General features: G+C 45.2%; 1 protein-coding gene across 1 annotated transcript in view; it reads right to left on the reverse strand.

Moving 5' to 3' along the window:
- LOC142740721 (vomeronasal type-2 receptor 26-like) overlaps positions 1-20,272 on the reverse strand; it is a 53,637-nt gene that overhangs the window by 32,580 nt on the left and 785 nt on the right. The window contains exons 3-4 of the mRNA XM_075853707.1: positions 19,859-20,018; positions 14,996-15,063 (exon numbers count right to left, since the gene is read on the reverse strand). Coding sequence (XP_075709822.1) covers positions 14,996-15,063; positions 19,859-20,018 — 228 coding nt within the window. The remainder of the gene's footprint in view (positions 1-14,995; positions 15,064-19,858; positions 20,019-20,272) is intronic.

Genomic DNA, 20,272 nt, shown 5'->3' on the forward strand with positions numbered 1-20,272 from the left:
GATTGGTATTGTTTATACTGCCTCTGTTTATTGCCCATTGTGGGTTATTGTATACGGAGGAGCAGGGGCTATGTATATAGATATACCTGATCTATGTGTGTGTGACTCATTGTAACTAATAGTGCTCCACATTGTACTAAGATCTACATGTTATATTTGTTTGCACAGCCACAAAAAGTGTGTTTCTATGTATGATTTTTATGGAATGTTTTGAATGATTTTTAATATTTTGTATTTTTTATCTATTATAATATCACACATTGTTTGACCTTATGGCATTGTTAATGTCCTTGGTGCAGTTTTTTGGTTGGTTTATCAGGTGTGTGCTTTCAGAGTATAATATACAGTATATTGGGAAGTATTTGCAGTATAGGTTGCTTGATCTTACATATAAATGTCCTTTGGGCTATCACACAGTGCTACCACCTTATATGCCTTTATATCGCAGGAACATACACATAAGAGAATGCTCATTATTTCTGCATCAGGTTAAATTCTCATTTCTCTATATGTTTCTAATGTTAATATTTCCTCTCTTTCTCTATATTACAGACACAAGATCCTGCACATGGTTTTTCCTGTACCCTTTCAGAACACACACTATAGCTGCTCTGAGTCATCCATGCCACTCTCTATCTCAACACTTTTCCAGGCAGTCACATTTTGGATTATCGTGTGAGATTCAGCTTCATACTGCAACCTAGATCCAGATTCCCTGTTCTTCCATTTCTCTGGCCAAAGGGAAAAAAATGGGACACCACCTTATTGGGCAGTATTTTTCACGTTTTATAAAGTGGTGCCAGATGAGGTGTCTGCTGACAGCTAGCTTCACACTATATGGATAGCTATAGCTGACAGGCTTCAAACAACATGATCTCTACTTACGCCACACACATCTCGTCGTATAATATACGGTCTGACCAAGTAATTGGTGCTACCCAGGAATTTACTGTGAAGATTCCTCCTATAATGATATCTCCTTCCTGAGAATATTTATACTCATAGATAGGATTGTGCATTGCAAGATGACATAGAGCAGTCACGTCCTGTGTCTCAGAATTGCAGAATACAACACACAAAACCAGCAACAAGAACATTCTTAGCAAAGGATAATATAAAAATGCTACTAAATCTCCATTGCACTTGCTTAATTTTTCTCCCTCTCTGTTAATTCATTATTGACAGCACCAGATTATAAAGACTTTTTTTCCACAGTGAGGTAAAGGAAGCTTCTAATATAACCCAGAACAACCCACCAGGGATGACCCAGCAATGAGAATTTAGATTACCAAGAATTAAATAAATGAGAAACTTAAAAAATAATGTTAAAGAAAGAACTTCAATTTAAATAAATTCACATTACTAAAATAATATCAGTCAGAAGTAAAGAATCATGTAATAAAAAATGGACCATGACAGGTTTGTAATTCCTCAGAGGAAGCTGTCAATCACTTGTGTTGGGGGGGGGGGGGCTGCACTGGACTCACAAGAGCTGAGAATTAAAGAGGCTCTGTCACCAGATTATAAATTCCCTATCTCCCACATAATCTGATTGGCGCTGTAATGTAGATAACAACAGCGGTTTTTATTTTGAAAAACTATAATTTTTTACCAAGTTATGAACGATTTTAGATTTATGCTAATTAGTTTCTTAATAGACAACTGGGCGTGTTTTAACTTTTTACTAGCTGGGCGTTTTGAAGAGAAGTGTATGACGCTGACCAATCAGTGACCAATCAGCATCAAACACTTCTCTTCATTTATGTTTAGCTGTACTCACGAGATTACGCTGTGCTGTCACATACTCCCACAGTAACTTTACCGAAGTGTCTTGAGAGTGAATAGACATTGCCTCCAGCCAGGAAGCGATGTCTATTCACAGTCAAGACACTTCAGTAAAATTTCTGTGGGACTTACACAGCACAGCGTGATCTCGCTGTGCTGAATACAGCTGAACACAAACTACATCATAGCGTACTGTGAGTAAGTCCCACAGACAAGTTACCGAAGTGTCGGGAATATGAAAAGACAATTCAATAAAGTTACTGTGAAGTATGTGACAGCATAGCGTGATCTCGCGAGATCACGCTGTGAAGTGAATGAAGCTGGACTGGAACGATGAGAAGTGTATGACGCTGATTCGTCAGTGTCATATACTTCTCTTTACAAAGCCCAGTTGGTAAAAAGTAAAAAACGGCCAGTTGTCTATTAAGAAACTAATTAGCATAAAACTAAAATTGTTCATAACTTGGTAAAAAATGATAATTTTTCAAAATAAAAACCACTGTTATATGTTACAGCACCAATCAGATTATTTTGGAGATAGGGCACTTATAATCTGGTGACAGAGCCTCTTTAAGTGCACTATCACGACCATGGAGTATGTGGATCCACTAGACCGCTCCACCGTATCAGAGTAGCAGCTTGCCAAACAAGACAGTTTTTCGGACAAGAGAACCTGGAAAGAAAATTTGGCGGACACTTGGCTTGGCAGGCACTTGGCATAGCAGACACGTGGCATAGCAGAAACGTGGCATAGCAGAAACGTGGCATAGCAGAAACGTGGCATAGCAGACACTTGGCACAGATGACACTTGACTTTGCACTGTAACAAACACAATTATGGGAGGATACAGGGTACGGGAAGACAGGATACAGGATACAACTAAGGGACCATTTGCAATAACGAACATGGGCAGACACAACAATGCTCAGGCATGGAGGGAGAGAGCAGATTCCTTTTTAAAGTCCAGGGTGCATAGGGATTTGTTAGGGAATTTTTCACTAGTGCACGCTGGCTCTTTAAAGCCGGGAATGAGCTAGCGCGCACCCTATAGGAAACGGGGAGCTCCTGCCGCTGGCCTCTACGGAGAGGGAGGCGACGACATAAAGAGAGTGTCCGCAAGTATCCCCTACACTCCTCTTTAGTTCCAGAGCGTAAGATGAACATCTTGATGAGAGCTGGGGCATCAATGTTTTCATCAGGATCCCAAGACCTCTCCTCAGGACCAAACCCCCTCCAGTCCACCAGATAAAAAGTCATCACTCCTAAACTTTTTTGGAGGGTTTACTATACCTCATAGATTTTAGAAGAACTACTGGGAGCGACTGCAGAACCAGGGGATTTTTTTGTAACGGTTCAAGACCACAGACTTTAGGAGAGATACATGGAACAAGTTGGGATTTTTAGAGAAGGAGGCAGCCGAAGCTTTTAGGACACACGGGAACCTCGGAGCGAGTTAGTGGAGAGGGATCTTTAGACAAATGTTCCTTGAAGAGAGCCAGACCTTGACTCTATTTATCGACATATGTGTAAAGGATCTGCCAGACACATGTTCACGCTGGGGTATTGCTCAGGAGGTTCCATCTTCGGTTCCCCAATAAGCCAGGTCCACCTAGGAAGGGTCCAGTGGCCCCTCATAAAACGGGGGGTACTGTAAAGGATTTGTCATACACAGCTTCTGTGTCGACGCCCGTGGTTAATCAGTCTGCATCTGCTTCTAGGTCTGATAGAGTGACTCGATCTGCTACCACTCAGGCTGGTAGGCTGAGGAGTGGGAGAACCTATCACAGCCTGGCCAGACGGAGCTAGCTCCCGCCCTCGGTTTATTTATACTTTCATTTCCTGCTCTTCCTTTGCCTGTGATTCTGTCTGGTTTCCTGGCTCTGCTGTTCCTGCTAGTACTATTGACCTCTGCTTCAAATTGACCCTGGCTTTACTGACTACTCTCCTGCTCTGCGTTTGGTACCTCGTACACTCCTGGTTTGACTCGGCTCGTTCACTACTCTTGTTGATCACGGTGTTGCCATGGGCAACTGCCCCATTTCCCTTAGCTTCTGTGTACCCTTGTCTGTTTGTCTGTCGTGCACTTATTGAGCGTAGGGACCGTCGCCCAGATTTACGCCGTCGCCTAGGATGGGCCGTGCAAGTAGACAGGGACTGAGTGCCGGGTAGATTAGGGCTCACCTGTCTGTCTCCCTACCCTGACATTACATAATCACAGGCCCATATACCTTTTCTACCCTGGTTCCTACACAACTATGGAGCCCCTTGAGGCCCTGGCTCAGCAAATGCAGGGTCTCTCCCTACAGGTCCAAGCCCTGGCTCAGAGGTGCAACCAGCGTGATGCTAACCGGGTAGTGCCCTCCACCTCACCTCTTGAGCCCCACCTCAAGTTGCCTGACCGGTTCTCAGGGGACCGGAAGACTTTTTTTGGGAGAGTTGTAGGCTCTATTTCCGATTAAGACCCCACTCCTCAGGTTCTGAGAGCCAGCGAGTGGGTATAATTAAGTCGCGGCTCCAGGACAGAGCTTTTTTTTTCTGCTCTCGGGCTCATCTATGACGAGACTGACAAGACTGCCTTTGCCGAGAGTCAACTGGTGACCTTACGTCAGGGTAAGAGACCCGTTGAGGAGTACTGTTCTGACTTTAGGAAGTGGTGCGTAGCTTCTCGTGGAATGACCCTGCCTTGAGGTGCCAATTTAGATTGGGTCTGTCGAATGCCCTGAAAGATCTATTAGTTAGCTATCCCTCTTCTGACTCTCTAGATCAGGTTATGGCTTTAGCAGTACGTCTTGACCGACGTCTCAGGGAACAACGACTTGAACGTTTTTGTGCCTTCTCCGCTGGCTCCCCCATGATTGCTCCCGAGGTTCCGTTGCTTCGTTCTTCCGCGGGAGTCTCGGATGAACCAATGCAACTCGGGGCCTCTGTGTCCCCCCAACAACGTAGAGAGCTCCGCAGGAAGAATAGTCTCTGCTTCTACTGTGGGGATGACAAGCATCAAGTGAACAACTGTCCAAGGCATAAGAATAAGCAGCCGTAAAACTTCCGCGCCTAAGTGACCACCGGGGAGGTCGCTTGGGCGCACAGGTATTTCCCATAAATATGAAACCTAATAAGATCTTGCTTCCCTTTCAGGTTTCTTTTGAGGGTAGGTCTGCCACCGGCAGTGCCTTCGTGGATTCAGGATCTTCTGCTAATATTATGTCTGTGGAATTTGCTATGTCTCTAGCTATGCCATTGATTGATTTGCCTAAACCTGTCCCTGTAGTGGGTATCGACTCCACTCCACTTGCTAATGGTTATTTTACGCAGAATACCCCTATTTTTGAACTTATTATTTTCTCTCCATTCATTTGAAGCAGTGCTCTGTACTGGTGATGCAGGGATTATCGTCCGATTTGGTTTTAGGCCTTCCCTGGTTGCAGATGCATAATCCCACGTTTAACTGGAATACTGGGGATCTTACCAAATGGGGTAATGAATGCATGACATCCTGTTTTTCTGTTAATTTTATTTCTCTCCCTGAGGAGATGAACACTCTACCTGAGTTTATTCAGGACTTCGCTGATGTTTTTTCCAAAAAGGCCTCCGAAGTGTTACCTCCTCATAGAGAATACGATTTGGTACCAGGAGCTAAGCTCCCTAAGGGTAGGATTTAAAATCTCTCTTGTCCCGGCCATGAGAGAATATATCCAGGAAAGCCTGGCCAAGGGTTACATTCGCCCCTCTACTTTCTTCGGTAAATGCTAGCTTCTTCTTCGTAGGGAAAAAGAATGGTGGTCTTAGGCCATGCATCGATTACCGAAACTTGAATAAGGTCACTGTAAGGAACCAGTATCCCCTTCCTTTGATTCCTGATCTCTTAAATCAGGTTCAGGGGGCCCAATGGTTCTCTAAGTTTGATCTTCAGGGGGCTTATAACCTTATCCGAATCAGAGAAGGGGATGAGTGGAAAACTGCGTTTAACACGCCCGAAGGTCATTTCGAATACCTTGTCATGCCCTTTGCCCTTCCAGAATTTCATAAATTAGACTACTCGCAAAGGTGCTTATCTCCTCCACTGGCCTCCGGAGGCGGTCCAGGCTTTTGAGATCCTTAAGAAGTGCTTTATCTCTATCCTAGTGCTGATTCAGCCTAACCAAATGGAGCCATTCATCGTAGAGGTTGACGCCTCCGAGGTGGGAGTGGGTGCTGTCTTGTCCCAGGGTACCAGGTCCCTCACCCATCTCCGTCCCTGTGCCTACTTCTCCAGGAAGTTCTCACCCACTGAGAGTAACTACAGTGAAGGAAATAAGTATTTGATCCCTTGCTGATTTTGTAAGTTTGCCCACTGTCAAAGTCATGAACAGTCTAGAATTTTTAGGCTAGGTTAATTTTACCAGTGAGAGATAGATTATATTTAAAAAAAAACAGAAAATCACATAGTCAAAATTATATATATTTATTTGCATTGTGCACAGAGAAATAAGTATTTGATCCCCTACCAACCATTAAGAGTTCAGCCTCCTCCAGACCAGTTACATGCTCCAAATCAACTTGGTGCCTGCATTAAAGACGTCTGTCTTACATGGTCATCTGTATAAAAGACTCCTGTCCACAGACTCCATTAATCAGTCTGACTCTAACCTCTACAACATGGGCAAGACCAAAGAGCTTTCTAAGGATGTCAGGGACAAGATCATAGACCTGCACAAGGCTGGAATGGGCTACAAAACCATAAGTAAGACGCTGGGTGAGAAGGAAACAACTGTTGGTGCAATAGTAAGAAAATGGAAGACATACAAAATGACTGTCAATCGACATCGATCTGGGGCTCCATGCAAAATCTCACCTCGTGGGGTATCCTTGATCCTGAGGAAGGTGGGAGCTCAGCCAAAAACTACACGGGGGAAACTTGTTAATGATCTCAAGGCAGCTGGGACCACAGTCACCAAGAAAACCATTGGTAACACATTACGCCGTAATGGATTAAAATCCTGCAGTGTCCGCAAGGTCCCCCTGCTCAAGAAGGCACATGTACAGGCCCGTCTGAAGTTTGCAAATGAACATCTGGATGATTCTGAGAGTGATTGGGAGAAGGTGCTGTAGTCAGATGAGACTAAAATTGAGCTCTTTGGCATTAACTCAACTCGCCGTGTTTGGAGGAAGACAAATGCTGCCTATGACCCAAAGAACACCGTCCCCACTGTCAAGCATGGAGGTGGAAACATTATGTTTTGGGGGTGTTTCTCTGCTAAGGGCACAGGACTACTTCACCGCATCAATGGGAGAATGGATGGAGCCATGTACCGTCAAATCCTGAGTGACAACCTCCTTCCCTCCACAAGGACATTAAAAATGACTCATGGCTGGGTCTTCCAGCACGACAATGACCCGAAACATACAGCCAAGTCAACAAAGGAGTGTCTCAAAAAGAAGCACATTAAGGTCATGGAGTGGCCTAGCCAGTCTCCAGACCTTAATCCCATCGAAAACTTATGGAGGGAGCTGAAGATCCGAGTTGCCAAGCGACAGCCTCGAAATCTTAATGATTTACAGATGATCTGCAAAGAGGAGTGGGCCAAAATTCCATCTAACATGTGTGCAAACCTCATCATCAACTACAAAAAACGTCTGACTGCTGTGCTTGCCAACAAGGGTTTTGCCACCAAGTATTAAGTCTTGTTTGCCAAAGGGATCAAATACTTATTTCTCTGTGCACAATGCAAATAAATATATATAATTTTGACTATGTGATTTTCAGTTTTTTTTAATATAATCTATCTCTCACTGGTAAAATTAACCTAGCCTAAAAATTCTAGACTGTTCATGTCTTTGACAGTGGGCAAACTTACAAAATCAGCAAGGGATCAAATACTTATTTCCTTCACTGTATGACATTGGCAACCGCAAACTCTTAGCCATTAAATGGGCATTTGAAGAGTGGCGCCACTTCCTGGAGGGGGCTAGGCACCAGGTAAAGGTCCTTACCGACCACAAGAATCTGGTTTTCCTAGAATCTGCCCGGAGGCTAAACCCGAGACAAGCTCGATGGGCGTTATTTTTTACTAGATTCAACTTTTTGGTCACCTATAGGGCTGGGTCTAAAAATATTAAGGCTGATGCACTGTCGCGTAGCTTCATGGCCAGCCCTCCTTTGGAGGAAGATCCTGCTTGTGTTTTGCCTCCAGGTATAATAATTTCCTCTGTTGATTCTGACTTAGTCTCCGAAATTACGGCTGATCAAGTTTCAGTTCCCGGGAACCTTCCTGAGAACAAGCTGTTTGTTCCCCTGCAATTCCGGCTAAGGTACTCAGGGAAAATCATGACTCTGCACTATCTGGCCATCCAGGCATCCTGGGTACCAAGCACCTCATTGCCAGAAACTATTCCAATCCACTAAATAAAATGTCCTTCCTTCTACTCTTTTGTAGTCCAGGATCTCCTTTAATTTCGAACACATCGGAAGAACCACTGGGCGCAACTGCAGGACTAGGAGTCTTACTGTAGTGATACAGAACCACAGACTTCAGGAGGGACACATGAAAGGAGTTGGGGATTTCAGGAGTAGGAGGCAGCCGAAGTTTATAGGACACGGGGTTAATTTGTTGTAGGATCTCCAAAGGTTAGAGGAACATAGGAGCAAATGAAGGCACATTCAAACAGATATTGCTTGAGGACAGGCAGACTTTGGCACCTAGAAGAATGTGGATGTTATATGAGATCTCGGCCCATGGAAGAAGCTGTACCCAGTCATTGCTGATGAAGTGACAAAGATAATTCTCTATGATTTGATTAATCCTCTCGACTTGCCCATTGGACTGGGGATGGTAGACTGAGGAAAAGTCCAAGTTCACATCCAGGAGTCTACAAAGGGCTCTCCAGTATCTTGAGGTGAACTGAATCCCACGATCAGAAACAATATGAGGGCCAAGCCATGCAAGCAGAAGATGTGCTGGATGAAGAGATTTGCCAGTCAAGGAGCAGTAGGTAGGCCGGTCAGTGGGTTTAAATGTGTCATCTTCGAGATCCGAAAAACCGCCACCCAGACAGTATTGCATCCTGCTGAGAGAGGAAGATCAGTGACAAAGTCCATTGCAATATACTGCCAGGGAGCATTGGGCACAAGGAGAGGTTGGAAAAGATTGGCAGGCCTGGAGTGAGTAACTGTAATGTCTATGGCCGGGGGCCGTCGTTCAGACTTACCCTCTGACGGCCCCGGCCATGGACATCTGTCTTTGCGGCGTCAGCTCCCTCCAGGGAGACACCGGCGCTCACTTCCGGGTCCTCGGACTGTTTCACACAGGGCGCGCGTGCCCGCGCGTGCACAGCCTTAAAGGGCCAGTACGCGTCCAGCTGTTACCCATCAATAATTAGCCCAAATGGCTGCTGGACTATAAAAAGGGGCTCTGCCCACTTGTTCCTTGAGCATTGTTGTTTACCTAAGTTTGTCTTGCAAATGGTCTCACAGTGTTTCCCAGTTCCCAGTGTTACCCGTTCCTGCTGCCTGTACCCTGTATCCCGTGCTATCGTACCTGCTGATAAAGTCAAGTCGTGTCTTCCACTGCATCCACGGTGTCACCTGCTGATAAAGTCAAGTCGTGTCTTCTGCTGCATCCACGGTGTCACCTGCTGATAAAGTCAAGACGTGTCTTCCGCTGCATCCACGGTGCCACCCGCTGAGAAAGTCAAGTCCTGCTTCTGCTACTGGCTACGTGCCTCAGGTACCCGTTCTGAACTATAGACATTGTTTTGTACCTTGTTGGCCAGCTGCTACCCTGCTACGCGGTACGGCCCAGTGGTTCCACACCCCGCGTCGTGACAGTAACCGTGTTAGATGCATAGACAGTGCAGAAAAATACAAAGTCCACAATATCTTTGGGCAGTGTGGGCCTCCAGAAATGACGAGAAATCAGATCTCGAGTCTTATGAACACCCGCGTGACCCGCCAGTTTGGAGGGGTGTTCCCAGCGAAGAATTCTCCAGTCTCCCAACCGAGCAAAAGTCCTCCCCGGAGGGATGTCTCTAACTTGCAGGGGATTAGCAGTAATAATGCAGGATGGGTCTATGATACATTGAGAGAACTCCACAGTGTCTTCTTTTTCAAATGACCTGGACAGGTTATTGGCCCTCACATTTTTGTCAGCGGGACGGTAGTGGAGCACAAATTGGAACTGGTGAAGAACACAAACCACCTGGCATGACTGGGGTTTAGTCGTTGAGCCGAATGGAGATAAGTGAGATTCTTGAGGTCGATGTATATCAGGATGGGGTGAGCTGCATCCTCTAGTAGATGTCTCCACTCCTCCAGAGCTAATTTGATGGCCAGTAGAGTAATTGCGCTCTGCAGGAGAAAAATGTGTAGAATAATAGCCACATACACTGCCTTTTCATTGAAACTTCTCTGGAACAGAAGTGCACCTGCACCAACAGAGGAAGTGTCCACCTCCTATGAGACACATCAGGATGATGGAGGACTGAGGCTGAAGTGAAGACACTCTTAAGGCTATTATACGCTGATTCTGCCTCTGGAGTCCACATCTTGGCGTTCATACTTTTCTTGGTAAGTATAGAGATGGGAGCCGTCAGTGAAGAGAAGTTTGGGATAAACTGCCGGTAGAAGTTGGCAAATCCCCAAAAACGCTGTATGGATCTCATACCCTGAGGACGTGGCCATTCCAGAATGAATTTTACTTTCTCAGGATCCATCTTGAGGCCTTGATCCGAGATGATGTAGACCAGGAAGGGCAGAGTATTTTTTTCAAAAATGCACTTCTCCAGCTTGGCATACAGACGATTTTCCCTTAATCGCAGCAGAATTTGACGGACATACCTGCGATGAGTCGTCAGATCTAGAGAGAAGATCAAAATATCATCGAGATAGACCACAACACAGACATAGAGGAGATCTCGGAAAATATCATTGACACATTCCTGAAATCCTATCTCCTCTTATACGGTCAAATAGTTTGGAAATTAGTGTCAACGGGTATTTGTTCTTGACCGTGATCTGGTTCAGACCATGGTAGTAAATGCAAGGATGAAGAGATCTGTCTTTTTTTTTAACGAAGAAGAACCCGGCCCTGACCCCGGCCGGGGAGGAAGATTTTCGTATGAAACCCCTCTCCAGATTCTCCTTGATATAGGACGACATGGACTGTGCCTCTGGCAAGGAGAGAGGATATACCCATCCAAGGGGAGGAGCAGCATTTGGAACCATTTCAATCGGACAGTCATAAGACCGGAGTGGGGGAAGCAACTCAGCCTCCTTCTTGCTGAAGACATTGTCAAACTGTGAGAAATGAGGAGGTAATCCTGCTAATGACTGAGGCAGGGGAGGCTGGACAGGATGGATCTGCAACAGACAGCAGTGGAGACATTTGGAGCCCCATTGCAGAACTTCTCCGGAATTCCAGTCCAGGACTGGGTCATGTAGAACAGGATTGATGGCTTTAGGCAAAACAAGAAATGTAATCAGTTCAGTATGAAGGGCTCAAACTTGGAGCTTCAGTGGCTTGGTCTCAGACACGATCGGATCGGGCAGAGGAAGTCCATTCACCAAGGCAACAGCCAAAGAAGAGATGATCCACTAAGCTTTGTTGGATGAAGTTTGCCACGAACGCTGAGTCCAGATAGGCAGAGACCCGGTGCATCTTCTCATTGGACAATATAGTTATGGGAATGAACAGCTTAGAAGAGATTTTTTTTATTTAGTGCCATTCCGCCTAGGGTTGTCTCTCCAACCAATCTTAGGCACTGCCGTTTTTTGCCTTCTGGGGTCACAAATGCACAACATAGCCTCCGGGGCCGCAATATATACATAGTCCCGAAGTGCGTCTGCGGTGTTTCTCCTGGGCTGACAATTTTAGCCGGTCCACCTGCTTAGGCTCCACTGGTGGAACAACTGTTGAGGACAACAGGGATTGCTGGAAAGTAACAGCCAGTCTAGGGAATATTCTCTCCCGGCAAACCTCTTGGGATCGCTCCTGGATCCTTCTGTCAAGCCGGGTGGCTAGAAGAATGAAACCATCCAGGGTAGGTGACAGATCGCGAGCGGTAAGCTCGTCTTTAAATTCAGAAGACAGTCCCTGACAGAATGTAGCCACCAAGGCCTTGTTGTTCCAGGTCAGCTGTCGCCAGGGTGCGGAACTGAATGGTGTACTCGCCGATTGAGGTCTCTCCCTGTTGAAGGTCAGCAGAGATGCAGCAGCAGAAGAAACTCTCCCAGGTGCCTCAAATATTGAACGGAAAGTCTCTAAGAAACACTGTAAGCCATGGGTCTCTGGTCCCTGACATTCCCAAATGGGGTTCACCCATGCCAGGGCCTTGCCAGTAAGGAGAGAGATCATAAAGGTGTTCCTTGCATCGTTAGGAAGGAAGGCTTTTGCATGCAACCTGAAGTGGATTTGGCACTGGTTCAGAAATCCCCTGCAGATACTCGTGTCTCCATCATAGGAGGTAGTGGCAGGGGGAATCGGGAGTCGGCACTGGTACTGACAGGAGGTGTAGCAGAAGGAACAGCAGGAGTAACCACAACAGGTGCTGTGACGACTGCATCATCCGCATCCAGCCGATGTGCAATGGCGTTCACCTCCTGGAGGAGTTGGTCCTGTTGTGACCGAAGGTCTCGCATGTCTGCCTGCATAACTTGTGTTGTCGTCATGGTGTTGGGTTGACCAGCGGGTTCTATGGCCAGAGCATACTGTCACGATCCGTGGGTATGTGGATCCACTAGGCCGCACCGCCGTAGCGGAGTAGCAGCCGGCCAAATTACAGCCTCTACAAAGTAGGAGCCAGTCTAGTGAATCTTCTCTCCCGGCGAACCTCTTTGGATCGCTCCTGGATCCTCATGTCAATCTAGGTGGCTAGAATAATGAGACCATCCAGGGTAGTTCGCAGATCGCGAGCGACATAGCTCGTCTTTAATTTCAGAAGACAGTCCCTGCCAGAATGTAGCCATCAAGCCTCATTGTTCCAGGTCAGCTCTGCCGCCAGGGTGCGGAACTGAATGGCGTACTCCCTGGCGAAGGGTCAACAGAGATGCAGCAGCAGAAGAAACTATCCCAGGTTTCTCAAATATTGTATGGAAAGTCTGTAAGAAACACAGTAAGTCACGGGTCCCTTGTCCTTGACGTTCCCAAATGTGGTTCGCCCTTGCCAGGGCCATGCCAGTGAGGAGAAAGATTGTAAAGACGAGCCTTATATCATCAGAATGGAAGGCCTTTGCATGCAATCTGAAGTGGATCTGGCACTGGTTCAGATATCCTGTGCATTTACTCATGTCTCTGTCAAAGCAAGGAGGTAGTGGCAGGGAGAATCGGGAGTCGACACTGGTACTGACAGGAGTTGTAGCAGGAGAAACAGCAGGAGCAACCCCAACAGGTGCTGTGAGGACTGCAGCTTCCGCATCCAGCCGATGTGCAATGGCGTTCACCATCTGGAGGAGTTGGTCCTGTCGTGACTGAAGGTCTCGCATGTCTGCCTGCATGACTTGTGACGTCGTCCATGGCCTGACAGGGGGCCATGGCCCGAGCATACTGTCATGATACATGGGTATGTGGACCCACTATGCTGTACCGCTGTAGCGGAGTAGCAGCTGCTCAAACTACAGTGTAAACAAAGTCCTAGTACAAGAGTACCTTTGATAGTCCAGACAGTAGCAGAGGCTTAGGAACAGATGAAACTTGAAAGCAGATGACACCAGACGTGGTGTAAGACAGCAGGCGTGACAGGTGGAACAATACGACTCCAACACTCTAAAGCTCAGGAAAAAATACAGCACGGGATAGCAGGGCTCAGGAACAACGGGAATAGGATAACACTAAGGGACCATTTGCTAAGACTAACATGCTTATACACGACAACGCTCAGGCAAGGAGTAAAAGGTCAGAGCCATTTTTATAGTCCAGGGTAATCATGGGCTAATTGGTAGCGTTTTACATGTGTGCGCGCTGGTCCTTTAAGGCCGGGCACAAACGAGTGTGCTCGCGCACCCTGAGGGACACAGCAGACCGGAAAGGAAGTGATTGCTGGCGTCACCTAGGAAGGAGATACTGGCCAGCACTCACAAGTCCATGGCTGCGGCCGTCGAGGGGTAAGTCGGAAAGACGGTCCACGGCTGTGGACGTTACAATTACCATGTTGTCAACTCCAAACGTCGATACAATTCCTCCATATGCACTGTTTGGTGTCAATGAAATTGGGGTCTATGGATGTCGGCGGAGTCAATTGCAGGGTGCATGACCTCATTAAAATCTCTGCCAATAATTAGTAACCCCTTCGCATCATTCTGAATTTTGCGGAGTATTTTATGAAAGACCCTGAGTTGATGGGAATTAGGGAGATATATGTTAATTAGTGTATATATTATATGATTGACATCACATATTAGGATAAAGAATCTACCTTAGGGATCTGAAAAAAATCTCATGTTTGTGAAAGACAACCGAGTCTTTAATTTCAATAATTACCCCTTTCAATTTGTTGGGGCTAAACACCTGATACATATGCAGGAATTTAGGATTGGTACATTTTCGGGGGATTATGAGATTGTCAGGAGGAAAAAACTTCACACTGGAGAGCCACAGCCTCTTTCCACATCAGTTGGCATTTAAATGGGCTATTAAGCCCTTTGACATTTAGGGAGGATAATGTAAAAGGCATGATAAATTACAGTGAAGATCAGTATAAAGGGCTTGGCGCCCTTCAAATTGCCACATAGTACGGATGATATAATGGAAAATCTTGGATAGACACATTCATTAGAACCTTATACAGTAGAACTAAAAACAAGAAAACAAAGTGCAAGTGACACAGCGCCTACACTGCACCATATAGACCTCCATGGGGGAGAGAGAAAGGCACTGCTAGAAACATGTAGAAAGTAGTTCTAACCAGACAGTCGCCTTTAAGAATCAGTGAGGGATTGTCCCTGTTCCATTTCCCATTCGGGATGAAGACATCGTAATGATTTGCTCAGAGGAATAGCCGCTTTGTTAAAAATAGAGATGTTCCATTGACACAATACAGAAGTTCATTCAGGGAGAGAATTAATCATGTAAGTGGATCCATTCCTGGAGACAATAATCTTGACCGGGAATCCCCATTTATAATTAAGGTTGTGCTCCCTAAGAGTAGATGTAATCGGATGAAATTGCTTGCGTAGCATTCAGGTAGAGGCAGATAGATCCGGATAAATTGAGATGTGAGCATAAGGGTCAGGAAATTTACCCAGCTTTCTTGATTCCTGTAGAATACGACCCTTGACTTGATAAAAATGCACTCTCGTTAGGACATCCCTGGGAGGGTCAACAGGAGCAGAGCTGGATTTAGGAATCATATGTGATCTGTCCAGAGTCAGGTTCAAAGGAGAGAATATAGGAACTAGGGATTTGAACATGACATGGAGATAGTTTGGCAGTTCAGTGGGGAAATGTCCTCCGGAATGCCCCGTATTTTAAGATTATTCCTTCTGAATGTGTCCTCTTGATCCATAATTTTATGCTTTAACCACTTCACTTCATCTTTAAGCTCGGAGTGAGCATCAATATGGTCATTATGCGCTTTGGCGTAATCACCATCTTGCATTCTATGTGGTCAGTACGAGACCCCAGGTCATCAACAGACAATTTCATTTGTGTCACCACCTTATGCAGTACTTCAGATATGGTGCTTTGCAATGTATGCATTAACCCTTTCATCACTATAGCGGTTAGAAGAGCATCGGAAGGAATTTCAGTGTCACGTTGCGGGTTTGTTGACCCATTAGGCCGTACCGCCGTAGCGGGGAGGCAGCTGGCAAAACAACAGGGAACCCCAGCAATACAATGTCCCGCACAAGGGTACCTGGATAGTCAAGACAGTGGCCACAGCTCTGGCACAGATGGAGATGGGTGCAGCAGGTAACGCCAAACGGATGACACAGGTGCCGCAGGTTGCTCCAGACATGGAAAATTCCTCTGGACGTGTCAGATGACACAGGACGTGGCGGATGACGCAGAAGCTGTAGGTTGCGGCAGACGTGGTGAATTCCTCTGGACATGGCAGATGACACATGACGTGACACAACTCCGACACTAGTAGGCACAGGAACAAGAACAGCACGGGACACAGGAACAGGTTACAAGGCACGGGTAACAACTGCGGGAAATACTAAGGGACCATTTGAAAGACAGACTTGGAATAACTAACAACGCTCAGTCAAGGATCAGAAGGGCTGGGGCCTTCTTATAGACCAGGAAATCATGGGCAGTTGATGATGATTTCCACTTGTCCTACGGGACACAGCAGACTGGAGCGGAAGTGAGCGCTGGTGTCTCCTAGGAAGGAGATGGGGACCAGCGCTCATGGATCCATGGCTGCGGGCGTCGGGAGGTGAGTAAATCCGACGGCCCGTGGCAATGGATGCTACAGGCAGCCATCTCAGGGATATCAGAGGATGCGAGTTTCCCCACGTTGGGTGTTAATGGAGATGGGAGCTGAGCTTTTTTATGGAACGGCCCCATGCTGTTGGATGAGGAAGACGCTGAGCGGGTCTCTCCCCGTTTTCCAGGTGCAGACACCTCTTCCATCCCCCTTCCAAGGACTGACCCGTTCCAGCCGCTGATGATATGCAGGGCTGCGCGGCATCTGACTCTGATAGTGATCCGGTGCCATTTTGGGAGCGGTCCGCCGCTGGAATGTAATCAGGGAGCTTTTTCAGCTCTGTTTTCATCTGCCATCGCCTGGTCATCGTAGACAACTGATGCAAACTGTCGCTATGAGCCACTTTTTTGCTACGATGAAAGTAGGAGAGTGCTCACCACACTGCCATCTCAGTCAGCGACAAGTCCCCCCCCCCGCCCCCGCCCGCAGTGACTATGTTTTAATTCAGTGCCCTGTCTTACTAGGGGCTTTGTGTGGATGCTGCACTGAATTACCGGCCACGATTGGCCGGTCAGATTTGACTGACTAATTGCAGGGATGGCCAATGTGGGTGGGAAGCGATGGCCCCCTGGGCGATGAGTAAAAATGGCCTGGTGTCAGGTACAGCAACCATCTTTACTTGGCCACCGTTTTCAAAGACACGGTGACAACGTAACGCTCCGATGTAACTGTTTGTTGGATTGCGTTATAGATGGATCCATCTTTATCTTGTCTTTTAACGCATTAAATACACAGTGTCAAGAAACTTTAACTTGACTTTTTTAATGGCTTTTCAATGACTTTTGTTGTGTGATATCACGCTGCAGCAAATTATTAGAGTCGAGATAAAGATGGCCACATCCGTAAGTTCCCAGCGACAGTGTATCAAACAATTTACCCCTGAGGAAGCCACATTGTGGCGATATGCGTGGGGCATCTAGACCCTTTTTCTCCTTTCATTGGACATTCCTTGATTTTGATGCAATATTCTTCCTATTTATGTCCATATAATCAAATTTGTTATTCGATGAGTCTTTGGGTGGGTCTTTGCTGGGGCTTTTGTGTTTAGCCACTTATTAGGGTGACATTCCCCAGGAGACCAGTTCTAGCTTGTACTTGCTATTTTAAGTGATTTTAATCGTGTCCATCTGGGGTATTTACCTTTACTAAATGTATACATTTTTGTGATACAATCAGTGCTTATATACTCTTTTTTTGCTGTATATATATATATATATATATATATATCCATATGTGTGGTTTTGTTTTAACCATTAAACTTTTTGTTAAAGAAAAAAACTATTTTGTGTCGCCACGTCTGAGAAACATATCTTTTTTACTTTTTCACCGATCGAGCGGTGTGAGGGCTTATGTTTTGCTGGATGAGCTGTCGTTTTTATCGGTACTATTTTGTATATTGTACCAGTGATCTAACGATCGCTGGTTCAAGTCTCCTAGGGGGGCTAATAAAATGTGTAAAAAAAGTGAAAAAAAGTTTATAGTAGTGAAAAGAAATATATATATTAAAAGTTCAAAAACCCCCCTTTTCAAATTTTTAAAAACAACCACGTAAAAAAACGCCCAGTGGGAACGGAACGCCATTTTTCCCATTGAAATCAATGGGCTGATGTTTGTAGGCGTTCAGCTCATGCATTTTTAGCCGTTTTTGAGGGCGCTTATGGCCCCAGAAAAACGTCTGAAAATAGCTTGTATGAACATAACCTCACACTAGACAGAAAAAGCTCATTGCACGGCAGCGGACAATTTTCTCAGAGGAAGACAAAAAATGAGAGAGTGTTTGGCTATTTAGTGAGAATGGAGACTTTGCAAACAGTAGGACTGAGGGGGAACCCTTAGTAACTTAAGCTGGAGATTTATGTGCCCAAATGTGGACCTATTTAACCCAATTGTATACTTCTTGTGGCTGCCACTCATACGCAGAGTTGACTGACTATTGGAACAGGATCACTTTTCTCTCTCTGTCACAGGAGGACCACCAAGAGATTGACTCTCCCATTAATGAGGCTGAGATGCAACGGGCCATAACCTTAATAGCAACCTATAAGCCTCTTGGGCCAGACTGCTTCTTAGTCTGGACCAGAACATAGCTCCTGTTTACTTGCATTGCTTAAACAAGCTGTGGACACAATGTCCCTGTCCCCCTCCTTTTATGGAGTCTCTATTGTGGTAAGTGACAAACCTGGGAAGCCGCCAGACCAATGTAGCTCATATAGACTGATAGGACTTCTTAACTTCGATTTAAAAATTATGGTAACGGTATTGGTATTGAGGCGGAAGGCAGTGATCCTGTGAATATTTGGGACCGACCAATCAGATTTTTTGCCACGCAAGACGAAAAGGTCATATGAACGGTGGAAGAGAGAGATCCTCGATCTAGAGTATCATCATTGTGATTAGTGCTAGAGACCGTCTTATACAAGTTTAGTTGCTTTGCAAAGTATATTTGATGCCTGTGAGACTGGGAATATCCGTTTTAAAATTCTGTTGGTCAGAGGTACAGATGTAGCCATTTTTATCTTGACTTTTGAGGCATTAAATACACAGTGGAAAGAGACATTATTTTGACTTTTTCAATGACTTTTCAATGGCTTTATTGTGTGATATCACGCTGCATCAAGTTATCAGAGTCAAGATGAACTTGGATAAATCTGTACATTCTAAACTGAATTTCCCTGGAGTATGCTCTCTGGAGACTCATATCTTGGGTCTAGTAACAGATCTTATTCCTACCAACGATGGCAGAATTTTGTTTAGACTCTTATTCTAGAAATTCTGTTCCCCTAAACCGGAAACCCCCTAAGAAACTATCCATTTACTATTGGGTGCAATTAATTGATGCTGATTTACCAAAGTACAAGATAACATACTCTACTAGAGGAGCATCAGACCATTTTTTTCTTTATTTGGGACCCATGGCTCAATCTGGATATAATGTCCTAACAGATTGCTCTCATGCCACACTGTGCCCACATCATGCAAAATGAACGTTTTCCAAACCCACAAATAATAGTCCTTATCCTCCATTGATGAACTTGCTGTCTTGTCCCTATTCATTTTTATATATTACAATGTATGTGTTTTTCAATGAATGATATGAACAATTATTAATTTGAATGACTTATATCACTAGATTCCAAAAGGTCGATGTTCTGAACCCTGTCTGCCAGGAACCAGAAAAGTTCTCCAGGAGGGATATCACATATGCTGCTACAACTGCATCTCATGCTCAGAAGGAGAATTTACAGATCATTTTGGTAGATTATTTTACCATCAACCTTCTTATTTTCTTTATCAATTGCAGAGACAAATTGTATTAAGTAAATATTGTAGTTGTACTGCATAAATTCCGGTTACTTTTATAATTGCGCAATAATAATAATAATAGTAATAATATACACAAGCATGTAAACACTGTATGCAATCCATTATAAAATGTTAACTGACTAATAAAATATGAAAACATCCCACTTAATAAACTTGCTCTCCAGTCTAAAACTAGACCAGTCCTTTCTTGAGTTCAGAGAGGATTCCAGCTATGGTAGGACAACTCCTTATATTTGGATTTAGAGAAGGAAGGAAAGATACTGTTGATAGATACACTTCTCTTGATTCATGTCTAGCTTTAGTCACAGCACCGTGTGATCTCGCGAGATCACGCTGTGTTGATACTTGCTCCCTCAGTTCCTTCACGGGAGCATCGGGAGAATGACTAGACATTGCTACCAACCAGGAGGCAGCTGGAGGCGATGTCTGGCCATTGTGGTGAAGGAACTGTGGGAGCAAGTTCTCAGCAAGGATCTTGCGAGATCCTGCTGTTCTGTGGCTAAAGCTAGACATGAATGAAGAGAAGTGTATGATGCTCATTGGTCAGCGTCATACACTTTTCTGTACAATGCCCCCTTGATTAAAATATTAAAAAAAACGCCCAGTTTGGCTTTTACAAAAAAAATTGCATAAATGTTAAAATGCTCATAACTTTCTCCCTAATAAACGTTTTTTTAAAAAAAACAAACAAAAAAAAAAATACACAGCAGTTATCAGCATCAAAGCGTTTATTAGATAGGTAGGAGATAGGGAAGTATG

Source organism: Rhinoderma darwinii, chromosome 1 (genome assembly GCF_050947455.1).
Source record: "Rhinoderma darwinii isolate aRhiDar2 chromosome 1, aRhiDar2.hap1, whole genome shotgun sequence".
Lineage (NCBI taxonomy): Eukaryota > Metazoa > Chordata > Amphibia > Anura > Rhinodermatidae > Rhinoderma > Rhinoderma darwinii.